This window comes from Solanum lycopersicum, chromosome 2 (assembly GCF_036512215.1).
Source record: "Solanum lycopersicum chromosome 2, SLM_r2.1".
NCBI classification, from domain to species: Eukaryota; Viridiplantae; Streptophyta; class Magnoliopsida; order Solanales; family Solanaceae; genus Solanum; species Solanum lycopersicum.
The window spans coordinates 70,190,685-70,203,967 of NC_090801.1; the positions used below are offsets into that span (position 1 = coordinate 70,190,685).

The 13,283-nt window shown below is 33.9% G+C and overlaps 1 protein-coding gene across 7 annotated transcripts; it reads left to right on the forward strand.

The window, feature by feature from the left end:
* The first annotated feature begins 1,991 nt into the window (after positions 1-1,991).
* On the forward strand, positions 1,992-12,684 carry LOC101249778 (nuA4 complex subunit EAF3 homolog). Of its 7 annotated transcripts, none has more exons than XM_069293115.1 (11): positions 1,992-2,331; positions 3,926-3,979; positions 4,167-4,180; positions 5,430-5,575; positions 6,185-6,220; positions 8,184-8,275; positions 8,762-8,863; positions 9,555-9,634; positions 10,651-10,820; positions 11,153-11,237; positions 12,106-12,684. In XM_069293115.1, exons 1-11 carry the CDS (start codon positions 2,197-2,199, stop codon positions 12,194-12,196), a joined length of 1,005 nt encoding a protein of 334 aa, XP_069149216.1. In that variant the 5' UTR covers positions 1,992-2,196; the 3' UTR covers positions 12,197-12,684. The 7 variants fall into 7 exon arrangements, with proteins under 7 accessions (XP_069149216.1, XP_069149217.1, XP_069149218.1 ...); NM_001307995.1 differs by having other exon boundaries at positions 2,054-2,331; positions 8,184-8,224; XM_069293118.1 differs by having other exon boundaries at positions 2,086-2,331; positions 4,167-4,257.
* Positions 12,685-13,283: the final 599 nt, after the last annotated feature.

Here is a 13,283-nt window from a genome sequence, read left to right on the forward strand (position 1 = left end):
TCCTCCTTCAAAGTTCACTAAAATAGTTAATTTCATTGTGTAAATAATCTACACAATCGTGGTCTATATAAATGTAGTTGTAACAAGAAGTTGTAATGGTTTGTAGTTGGCTAATTAAGTTATTATAGGAAACTAAAAACAGTTTTCTGTTTATTTAATATCTGAGATACCTTTTTTTTAAAAAAAAAAATAATAACTTTTAAATCATGTACTAATAAATAATTAATTATACCATATGTCCAATACTACTGCATTGGTTTATAATTTATATTGGTTTAACTTAATCAAAACTTTTTTGTAATAAATATTTATAATTGTTTCTTTGTTTTTATTTGCTAATTGTAAAAGGAGCTTTGATGACTGTCTTTTCTCTTAATCCAACATCTAAATTTATGTTTTTGTGAAAAGATTGAACAGGCACAATCAATTTTTCTAAATACTAAAAGATGAATTAATATATATATTGATTAAAAGATACATATGGCTAATCAGTAAATGTACTTCTATAAAAAATTATTTTGACAAAAAATATTCTCAACAACAATTTTTTAAAAAGTAATCGATCAAACTCGAGACATTGTGATAGAATTAACAAAATAAAGTAGATAAATTGAATAAAGAATGAATTTTTTTTTCTAATTTGTGTGACATCGTTATATTACTTTCCCCGGCATAAAAGATACATAGGTTAAAAACATATGTTTGATAGCGGAGCGAATTGAAAGATAATAAACAATATATAACCGATATCTAGTTTAGGTCCAACTCAACAACAACACTAGACACATCATTATTAAAGCATTTCAAGAGATAATATTTTAATAAACTGAAAATACGAAATAAATGATACAAACTCATTTAATTCTGAAATGACGAAATCAATTAACATGTCAACAATCGATCAAGATAAGCTTGATCTACAACAATACCAAAGAGTATTTCGGAATTTGTTCCTCTAGTTTTGTAACCACATATATAACAACTTTATCAATCAGATAATATATAGTAATAGTTATTACAGAGGGCATACAACACGAAACACGTCACTTGAGATTACATTATATATAAATTCATCACTATTTCCCTGATCACTTACATGGTATTTGTTTTTCATCACATTTACTATATTCTGTACAGTAACTTAAACACTAAAGTATCTTTCTACGATATTGTTTGACAATTTCATATAAGATAATTCAATTAAAATAAATTATACGCTTCTATCCGTTGCTTTATAATATTATTTAAGGTATAATACATAAATATGTCTTTTTAACTTAACCTTATTTCACATTTATGTTCTTTAATTTTGGATATGCACAAATAAATACTTAAATTTGTATAAACTTAAACAAGTAGATACGTGAGTCCTACATGGCACAATACACGTAGGACAAAAATGAGATGTAGGATGTCAATGTATGACATGTGTGTCTATTTGTTCAACTTTATATAAATTTAAGTGTTTACTTGTACACAACCAAACTTGAAGGACATTAATGTGATTTGAAACTAAGTTACATATTTATGTATTTAGTTAATATTTATTATAAGTTTTATAGCACTTTGGAGCATGAACGGGTGTCGAACTTAAATTGTTGATAACTTTTATATAATTTATTTCTTCTAGTTTTCATGTGATAGTATAACCTTTGTTATTTTAAATTATTTTTCATTAGATATATTACTTCAAATATGTCAAATTTCTTCTATTAATCCCTTTTTTTTCATAAAATATCTATCTCTTTAACAAATAATATTCAATATTTATTTAAAAATAATAACTTATAGCCTATTATTATAAAAAAAATAAAGCCCCTTAAATTTGAGAGCTAAGACATATATGCTTTTTTTAACACGATCAAGCGACCCCTACTTTGGAGCGTAATATTTGTTCATTTGCAACATTATGTCCAAATACAAATCAGTTTTTAATTTGAATCGCTAACGTATGAAATATTACTAGTAAATTATTATTATTATGAATTACTAATTTAGGTTAAGCAATAGACTGAATAATAGTTACTCGCAAGTTGCAATATCGGAAGGGGTATAAAGGTTCACGACTCACGCGTGTAGAGATCCAGTGGTCCCTTTTTTTTTGAAACCGATAAAGAAGTGGGAAACAAATTCCTCCGTCACATACGGCCAAAGGCGGAGGAGATACTACTGGTCGGAAGTCTCGGATAAACGGAAATGGTTAACTCAAAAAACAACTCTTCTACCGACAGCGAAAATTCCTCCGGTGACGTTCCCGACTCTAAACCTAGTCTCTACTTTGAAGGCGAGAAGGTTCTCGCTTATCATGGCCCTCGCATCTACGAAGCAAAGGCACGTTTCTTGTTTTTCTCTTTTCATCTTATGCAGAAATCGCTAATTTTGTTTGGGTATACCGTAATTAATTGCCGAAATTGAATGATTAGGCCTTTTATCACACGTATCTTCCTTTGGATTATTCGTGTATCTAATTTGTCTGTAACGGTTGTGTCATATCTTCTCTGATTTATGTTTGATAATTGGTTGAGATTTTTTGTCATTTTGCTTTTCTGTTTGCTGTTAGATATGCACCACTTTGCATCCGATTGTGTGATGATTTCAGGGGAACTATTATGACTTTTGGACTGTTTCATCCATATTTAATGCTAAATTGGCGTAGAATTAGAGTTGCAAATTATACTAATCCTGTCCTGTAATCCATAATTCTGTTCGTTTTTTTAGCTTTATGAATAAATTATGGATTGTCTCTACTGTTTGATGCTTTTAGGTTTGCTTTATCATCTTAACTCATTGCTCTACTGACTCTAATCTAGACTTAGGGGTCAATCTATTGATTTTTTCTGTGGACTCCACTCTCTCTGCTCTAATGTCTGTTAAGCCTTCTCAAAGATTAGGTAAACTAAACAATTGGCAGTGTCGAAGGATGTTACATATATGAACATCCTCATATAGATTGTGGAAGGGTTCCTAAATTGATTTAGCGATCTTGAGCTAGTCTCCATCATGATTTTATTTAGATAATCTGATTTGCGCCCCATAGCAAACTTTTTGGCATGATTGTTTTCACATATCATAGAAACAATTTTTAATGTCTTATATATTCAATACATTTACACTGATTTTGTATTTTTGTGCAATCCATGTAAATATGGGTTGATCTGAGTTTAAGAACTGGGATGAATTTTGGAAAATATACTTCAACTTTTGACCTATTCCAGTTACCCGATCTTCCCTGCAAATCATGTTTTTGTATGTCAAGAGAATGCAACTCTAGACAATATATGGTTCTTATACGGAGGATTGCTAGTTTCACCTCTTATAGTTATGCACTAGTGTATTTCTGACAGGATATAGTGTGTGATATGTAGGTCAGATGCACATCATGGGTTCGAATCCTACCATAGACAAAGGCCTGATATTTAAGTGGAAAAGGGTAGAGGGGCAGGTTCATTATCCACTGAGTTTTGAACCATACACCACTAGCCGTTGGAAATTTCTCAGTTATTAAAAAAAAGTACTACTCAGCTTATTGAAATTACATATTAGTGAATAATTTGAGTTGTTGGGATTAGTTTTGGCTTCGTTGATATAGGACAATTGAAGTACTAAGTTTGCAAATGTTGTTGTTATTTGTGTATTTTCTCTAAAGCTCGAACTTTACTTTGAGAATGCTTGCACTTTGCTCTTGCTTATAACTCTCAAAATCGTGTTGTTTGTTTACACTTGTGACAATTGAAAATACCAATTGTGTATAAGTTTTTTCTTACAAGAGAAAGCTTCATTTCCTCTATATGGAAAACAATTAGTGTACGGTGATATAGTGCTTGCCTTCTACAAATTGTAGCGCCCTGATGAAATCATGTTATTTAATGCTTGCTACAAGATTTTTGCGACCCTCCAATTTGATCCTTGCATTTCTTCTTTGAAGGTCCAAAAAGCAGAGCTGCGGAAGAACGAATGGAGATACTTCGTTCATTACCTTGTAAGTTTAAATTTATATCTTCTTTCACCATATGCTTTACATATGACAATTAAATTTGGTACTTCTTTAGTTAAAAGATGTGAGAAAGCTTGTAGCATAGCCTTACATTATTACCTTGTTTAAAATTTTTTCAATATTCTTAATGATATCGAGAAATAATACTCCTTTTATTTATTTTAATTTACAGGGCTGGAACAAAAAGTGAGTTTATGAAGTTACTTGTAGAAAGTTCTTAATTCAAGAGTATCTTAAATTGCTAGTCACATCAGGATTGAAAGGTTGACCAACTCATTTGAATGTTGAATGTGCTGCCTTAAAAGTTTTTTCTTTGAATGTTCTGCTCCGAAGGAGCTTGGCCTTGAGCAAGAGGCATAGAGTAATTTGATGCTTCCTTGTTGATTATGGTGATTATTTTACAAATTATATGTGGAAGGTTGTGCTGCTCTGGATTTAAAGTGCAATTGTGAATACATAATTTTGATTTGCATAGCATCAGGTAGCACAATGAATTTGGTCTTTGGATATTAATAGCGAAGTTTTATCATTTTAACTACATGCTCCTTTTGTTTCAAATTTAGTGTTCATCTCTCCATTTTGATCTTTTGGGAGAATATTTTCATTTTCTGTAAATGGGAATGATTCGAAGATTTAATACTTTACATGGGGATCTACCTTTACTCTGATCCTTAAGCACTTTCTTTATGTTATTCTAACAAACATTTGCCAATATTTCAAATAATCCTAATTCCTATCTTCCCATATAAATTCAAACAATGATGTTGAAATAGAAAAGGACTGATAACAAGTTCTCTCAGCTTTTTTGCCTGTGTAATAAGGACTAATTCAATAGACATTCATGATTTCACTGTTCTCCCCCTGTCTTATTGTGCATGGTACTTTTACTATTTAGATACTCAAGCTCTTTCTTTGGACTACAGTTTTTTTACAATATTTTTAATTTAAAAAATCATTTACAAATGTTTGTAACTTCGTAAATTTATTCAAAAAAATTAAGCAATTGATGGTTAAATTTTTGCTCTGAAATTACATTCTATGACTTGGTACTCCAAACCCCATAAACTCTTTTCAGCGACAGGAAATAATAGCTATTTTACATTGCTGTGTACGTCTGGTTCTGCAGCAAATGTGAAGCTAGTTTTTTGTGTACTTCAATCTGAATTTTGGATGTTGTAGTTGTTAACTCTCTGATTTAAAAATAATGATTTACTTTCTTTTTTAGTCTGTTTCAGAAAGATTGACCCATTTCCTTTTTTGGCAACACTTTAGTTTTAGCTTTCCATGTAGCATGTTTAGGAACATAAGATTAGAGGACATTTTGGTACATTTGACATAAATTAAACTAGGTCCTTTTTTTTTAAACAGAGGGAGTATTTGTTGATTGTAAGTATATTCTGCAAACCCTAATTCCTGAAACTATGTCTTGTAACAGTTGGGATGAATGGGTAGGAGCTGACCGCTTGATGAAGCACACAGAAGACAACGTCTTGAAGCAGCAGGCCCTGGACAAGAAGCAGGGCATGGAGAAAAGTACTAAATCTGGACGTTCAGCACCGGCAAAACCCAAAAGCTCAGCTGGTAAGTTTTCTCTAGGTTTATATTAGAATGAGGGCTATAGATGACCATTTTAGGTAGTTCTCTGGTCATGGAAATACTTTCTTGCATAACCATTTTTAAGTAGTTCTCAGCTGGTATGTTTTCTCTAGGTTTATATTGGAATGAAGGCTATAGATGACCATTGTAGGTAGTTCTCTGGTCATGGAAATACTTCCTTGCGTAACATATCGAAATTTATAACACTTTTCAGGTATCAGTATTACTCCTGATGCCTTTTATAGAAGTCGAAAGTCTATTTGGAGAATTAGCTGATTGAAATATAATAGTCGTTTGAACCAAATTCCAGAAGATTAGTTTCTTAATGATGTTTGGTTATGTGACTCGGAAATATGGAAACGTCACCAAAGTTAAGGTTGTAAATCCTCTTTAGCATAACTTGACATACCAACATGTACTCTTTTTGTTGTTCTAACTCATGTTTTCAATTTCGAAGTTCTCTTTGCATATCTAACAGTGAATGTTAATTACAAAACCAAATGCCTGTCTCCTCTGAAGGAAAGATGATGTAACGGAGTCAAGGGTTAGGTCTAGGGATTGAATTCTTGTTAGTAACTTACTTTTCATTTGCAGATGTTAAACTGGACAAGGAAGAAACTAAGAGCAATGGTATGCCATCTTATGATTTTGAATTTTGTGCTTCTCCTTGAGCTCTTCTGCATTATTTGTTGGGGGTGGATGGTAATTATGTGGCTTGGACATTATTCCTCCTTGAATTGTGTTTGCTTTGAGTTTTTTTTTGTTGACACTAGTAACATTTTGTGTTTGCTTTGAGTTAATTTAGGCCTGATAGTAATAATAAGGCCAGAAGGTAGGGATTCCCACCGTCCTCCACATAAGTAGAGTAGGTTGGTCTGTTAGATATAAATTCCCTTTTTTGTTGGATAAGGAATTTTTTTCCTTATTTTTGACTCTCCATTTAACTTTTGTTTTTAAAGAAGCTGCATAACCCTTCCCAAAGACCTCATTCTGAAAGCCTCCCAGTTCCCTTTCCAAATTAAAGAAATGGGGCACTGATTAATAAAGCATCCTTGACCTCAACCGTAACTGCGGGTACTGATGAATCAGGTATCCTGAACCTCAACCCTAACTTCTTTAGAACAATTATTGCTGTGTGTTGCTTTATTAGTTTCATTTTTAGTTGTAAAACTAATGTTTAGGAAGTAGTCTTCTTGTATATACTGGAAATCTATCCCAAACCTAATTATTATGTATTTTTTGACATAATATACTTTATTGATTGTCTTTGTCAAAAAAATATACTTTATTGATTATATTTAGGCAATGTACATTTTTCTCAGAAAAGTTAAATCTCATTTTTTTAAGCCGCCTTAATCAAATGTTCCACTCAGAAACACCATATAATCTAGTTGTATTTCAATTTGTCTAGCAAATCAATTAGAAAGCTGTAGTAATTGCATTTATGAGGGTATAAATGAAGCATGCTGGATGAATACCTTGATAAGACACAGTTTTAGACTTAAGTATGGATTATGTGACTTGGAAGACGCAATGCATATACTAGGATGTTAAGCATAGGTGGAAGAAAAATAAGAAAAGGAGGAAAATCAGAAGGATTGCCAAGAAGCAAGATATGATTGCATTGGAGAAGTAATGATTGTCTTTCCTATAACAAAAGAAAGTATAAGGGCAACAAAGGCCATTACCTTAAATTTTCAATAGTTGACATGCCTTTGACTGAGTATACACATAGAATGTGGAGGCTCGTCTTTCTGTTTGTAAAATTAATCAGGGATCACAAGAAACACAAAGAATATGGAAGAAAATTGGTCATTACTAGAATTTTGTGCCTCGCTTTCTTCTTTGGCGAGGCTTGCTCATGCATATTTTTCATGTTCTACCATAGCAAAGAGACAACTTCTTTCTTCTTGCCTTTGCATATGCTCTAAGAATGCATGTTCTGATCACTATTTACTACTATGATTGCTAGCTCATACTCGTTATCTAGTTTAAATTTTGGTATTAGAGATCTAATTGAGGTAAAAGATTTGACTCTTCGACTGGCTTTTGGACATTTAACTGATGGAAGCTGTACCCGGGCAGTACATAAAATTAGTATAGCTCAATCAAAGTATCCAGTTCCATTCAAATCCCCTGATGATAACTTATACAAAAGGTTTTGGGTTATCAGATCAAATCAAATGTTAAAGACCTTGATAACTGTGGAGAATCCCACTCAAAATTCTCACTGTTGTGGGTAACATTCATGTGCAGTGGATACGATTATTAGGATACATGCAAGATGGGAAGGTAAAAGTCAAAACCTACAGTGTTCTCCTTAACTTTCCTATTGGCGTTTGTCTACTATGGACACTGTAATATTGTAGATGAAATAGCCTTGAGTTGGTCAAGGTGTTGACTTTGTTCTAGTCATATCATGCTATGCTGGAGTATACCTGTTTTATCTTAGGATTACGTATTACCAAATTAGACAGAAAGATTCTGTTAAGTAAGGTCTATTTGATCTGCTTATAAGAAAATCTAGTCTGTTAGTTTCTATTGGGGATTTGCTTATAAGAAATTTATCTTTAAAATTGAACTTTTCTTGCAGTTCCAAAAGGGAAAAAGCGCAAAACTGACTCAGGCGCTGAGGTTTGCTTAATTCTAGACTCTATAACTCACTGTTTCTTTTTCCTTTTCGAGGTAATCGTTGACACTCTTCTTGTGTAGAGGCCCAACATTTACTTCCAAATAACATTGTTGGACTAAATCGTTATGTAAAGTTATTTACATTCTGCAGAATACTCCATTAATAACACCTCCATTTTAGTCATATTAAGCTGTGTGATTTAGGCACCACTATCCCCTCCCTCTCTAATCACACTTCTTTTTCCTTTGAAGACATTTTTTGTTGAAAAGTTCCTCAGCTATTATTTAAGTGCTTCAATCACATCGAAGGAAGTGATTTAAAAAGACCTGCAATTGCTTGATCAATACAAACTTAGGTAAAAATAGGGACAATGGAAGAAAAAGATCCATGTAGGTGATAGCTATTAGTTGAGGATAGGTATTAGACTCGTATGGAACTTCCTTTTTTTTTTCTGGTAATGCGTAGTAGTAGTAGTTGTTTTTGTTGTATAGTATTAGTGTTTGAAAGATATTGATTTGTAACTCGGTCATTGATGGCAGAAGGGCAATGTATCTGTAGAGAAACTTGTGAAGATTCAGATTCCATCTACTTTGAAGAAGCAACTAGTTGATGATTGGGAGTTCATCATGCACCAGAATAAGGTATATATGTGTAGGATAATGACTAAGTCTATATGTCGTATTTTCTGTTGGCAAGCTCATTAGCAGTTGAAGACACAAGTGACTCAAAAAGATCTTGGATTCCTCTGTTTCGATTTCTAGTGTTTCATGGAGATTGACTCCTATAAAAAAAAAATTTATCAAGTAATATAGTTCCAGTCATATTATTAAGGTTGCTTAGCGGGAGCCGTGCTCCAACAAGAACCGAGTCCTAGTATTGGACACATTGTGGATGTAAGTAAAGCGTTGTCTTGTAAGGTTGATGGATTGGAGCATAGATGGAAAATGGGAAACCCATAATAGAGCAATCAACCAGCAGTAGAATTGCTGACTCATCTTATCTCAACTTGAAACCCCCCCCCCCACACACACACAAAAGGCGCAGACAAATAGATAAGGGCGATGCCTAATTTGCTTTTGAGATCTTTGCTGATTTACTAGACTAAGTCCCTCCCAGGCCCAGCTAATCTGAGCAGGAATTTTATGAGATTAAATCGTACTGGATAATATGACACTTATCTGTCCTGCTACATGTCTGTATTCTTCCCTACAAGTGCATGCTGGAGTTGATCAAATTTCTTTTCTTCATTTTGTTCAGACTATGTTGGTTCTTAGTGTTGGTTGCTAAATACAATATTGCCAGTGATGATATCTGATGTGTTATTCTTAACAGCTTGTGAAGCTCCCACGATCTCCTACTGTGGATGATATATTGACCAAGTACCTTGAATACCGATCCAAAAAGGACGGGATGTAAGTTCACTGCCCTTTTCTTTTCATGTAAGGGTGGATTTATTGCTGAGCTGTGGTTATGCATCTATGTTTCATTCTGGTGTCCTGTAATTTGCATGGTCAATGTTGGAATATATTGGTTCTACCCGGTATTTGTACCGGTAAGAGGTAAGAGGTAACAGGTATCCGGTAGAATTCGTTAAGGTGCGCACAAGCTGGCCTAAAAACCACCATCATAAAAAAGAAACATTTGAAAGAACTAATTGCGAAATTGGTTCTTTCAAATATTTCTTTTTTATGATGGTGGTGTTTGGGCCAGCTTGTGGGCACCTTGACGAATTCTACTGGACACATGTTACCTCCTACCGGTACAAATATCGGGTAGCTTTGCCCACCAAGGCTTGGGCAAATGGGAAGAAATGACCTAGTGCTTTTTGTCTCGATTGGAGTTGAAGTTGAGACCTCATGGTTCTCCCCTACTTCATGGAGCACTAGTTCATTATCTTTGGGGGAAAACAAGTCTTTTAACACCTTTGGGGGCGATATTGGTTCTTTCAAAACTTAGCTTTTAACTCTGTCAGTAAAACTCATGCACGTTTAAGGACCTATAGTCTAGTGTAGGATATTGTCGATTCACTAAATTATGCTTTCTTGATATCAAGTTGGTAGTTGATTTATTGCTAAATGGTAAGTTTTTTCACCAAAAAAAAGCAAGTTACTTTTGATCTTGTTGAACTGCTTCTTATCGGATTCATATACACAACCAGTTAGCTTCAACTCCTATGTGTCTGCATTAAGTCATTGGAAATTACTACAGTTTCAGAATAGACCGAGTTTCCCATCTTGTTGACTCCTATTTGCAGAAGTAGGTAATATCAAAGGCCAACATTATTTGCAGAAGTATATCATCTCTGCTGGCCACAAGTACCTTTGCATGAGTAGTCAATGCATACTGAGTGTATTTAGTATGGCATAAAATGACTTTGGAGGTATAGTTCATTTAATAAAAATGCCTTCCAAATGTTTGATCCTCGCAGGATGACTGATTCAGTTGGGGAGATACTGAATGGAATTCGATGCTATTTTGACAAAGCACTGCCTGCACTTTTATTGTACAAGAAGGAGCGCCAACAGTATCATGAAGCAGTTTCAGATAATGTCTCTCCATCTAGTGTATATGGTGCTGAACATCTATTGCGCCTTTTTGGTATGAAAAAGTACCAAGTGTTCATGTTATTTAATTGACCCCAAGAGAAAGATATGTACCTTAGAAAATCTCATGTTGCAGAGGATAAAACAGTATAAATTTCATATGTTTTTCTGTATGCTTGTATATCTTTACTTAATCAAAAGATATTTTCTCACAAGATTGTAAAGTCTTAATTTGTTTGCTGATGTTGCAGTTGAATCAAAAAAAAATTGTTTAAAGTTCGGTTTTTTCAGAGGGCAAGCCTATATGAATGTTCTATCATGTTCCGTCAAATTATCAAAAGATATTTTCTTACTAGATTGTATTTAATTTGTTTGCTGATGTTGCAGTAAAATTGCCCGAGTTGATTGCATATGCAAAAATTGACGAGGAGTCGTTAACGAAGTTGCAACAGAAATTTCTAGACTTTCTCAAGTATATGCTCTTTTCCTTTACTTCCTTCTGGACAAGATTATTGTTATTATTATTATTATTATTATTATGTTATGGAATTATGTTGTGATTGAATTGCTACCTTGAAACAGCCCACAAGCTGATGTGTTCACTGTGGGAGCTGTGTAAGGATGGTGCAATTTGATAACTGCTGCATTGGCTGGCCTTACCTAGTCTTTTTTGACTATTGGTCTAATCACATGATTCTCTTCTGGAAAGCACCAGCAAGTTCACTAGCTTATTTTGGATTCCTTTTTTAACTTCCATGACAATTTTCAAGAAAACATCTTAAGCATTGAGAATATTTAACAATATTCATCTTCTTCTTTAATTCTGAATATTAAGCTAGCGCAGCAATTTCACAGTGAATTTAACCACTATGGTGAAGTGCCTGAAAAAGCAGTTGCATCAGATTTTGATGAAAAGAAGGGTTTTTAGGTTATCTTAAAAGGGAGAAGCCCATTACATGTAGCATCCCACGTTCACGCAGGGCCCCAGGGTAGAGCCGCACCCCAATGGGGTGTTTTAGTTTACCTTACCAGAAAAAGGGGGGTGGGGTGGGGGTGGGGGATGTTCACTTAAATCATACCTTATCAAAAGATGAAAAAGAAAAGGGAAGAGCGTCTTAGTATTGTAACTGATGAAAAGTGAAAATGAATAAAAGATATCCATATGCTTTCTGCCTTCTGTAAGAACCAGCTCAACAGCAACATTAAGTTAAAGAATTCTATTGTACAATTTTTCTGGCTGAGATTTGGTGCTTTGAGGGTGACTTGGATTGAGGAAACACCTATTATGTTGATGTATCATCTTGCAAATGAGCTTTTACCTTGTGCTTGTGTGATTGCAGGTTTTTGCAGAAAAACCAGGGTACTTTCTTCCTATCTGCTTATGATGGTCCTAAAGCCTCTGAAGGAAATGGCAAGGATAAAGAAAGCTGAGCAGTCTACCAATTTAGCTAGAATTAGAATGAGTCGCATCAGAAGCATTGGCGGTATTTCTTGAACACGCCAATATGCCTACTGGTGATGCCCGCAATTATAGGGCAAACTCTTTGTTGTTGTGTGTGTGATCTGTATCAGTAGATCATTTTTTATTCCTGGAGAACTATTCATTTGCAACTTATATAGTCAGGTGATCAACTTTCGATAGGAGGTTCTGCCTGTTACAATAGTTTATTGATTGTTGTTAAATTGCATGCACCTATAGAGTTTGGTGCCACAAAAAATCTAGATCGTGAACTCTTTGTACTTTAAGTTACAAAGTTTAGCAGCCTCTGTACCACTTAGCTTCACCATAGCGTAGGTGCTGAAAGGGTTTTATTGCTATTTTACATTCAGATTGGACTCATCAACTTGGCTCTGATGACTACATCTGATACTCTTGAAGGACTATTAATTTGCTGTTACATAGAGCTGATTTTAAATTATTATGTGATGTTCCGTTTCTTGTGTGGGGATTCGTCTTATTCTATTTTCACTCCCTTAACGGTAGAACTCGTAAAGCAAAGACTTGGGAGCCGGCTGGCTGTGAATAAATTCACTTTTCGTCCAGAATCATGTTTGGGTTGCATTGTTGCAATTTTCTAGAAGTCGAAAATTTCTTATTCCGTTTTCACATTTTTCACTGCAAATCACTCGCAAAACTTCAATATTTTTTCAAATTGTATTCATTTTCTAATAGCAACTTAAGTTTTCGGATACCGTCTTTTAACTTTTTTTTCAATTTTCCTTTTTTTTTTATGTCCAAAGCTCGTTTAGTAAACCCGAGAATTTGGTTGGTTATAACTTGCAATTAATTCGTTGCATTTGGACTCACCTAACTTTTCGTTACATTATGTCTCCAATTTTTGGTATACTTGTCCTTATAACTTCATTTCTTTCCCCTTCTCGTTACATCATATAAGATTGAAAGGTAATTTGGATTTTAATTTTAATATGCTTGTTGTGGATTTATGTAGAGAGTGATATTAGCTTTTAAATGAAGCTCGCAGAGATAGCAATCAGCGTAGAAACCAATATTTTCAAA

Bases quoted from the DNA above. Each gene is read 5' to 3' on its own strand.
- LOC101249778 (XM_069293115.1), top strand. From the start codon at position 2,197: ATGGTTAACTCAAAAAACAACTCTTCTACCGACAGCGAAAATTCCTCC. The intron at 10,821-11,152 runs GTATGAAAAAGT...CTGATGTTGCAG, and splicing joins ACATCTATTGCGCCTTTTTG to TAAAATTGCCCGAGTTGATT. The intron at 11,238-12,105 runs GTATATGCTCTT...GTGTGATTGCAG, and splicing joins AAATTTCTAGACTTTCTCAA to GTTTTTGCAGAAAAACCAGG.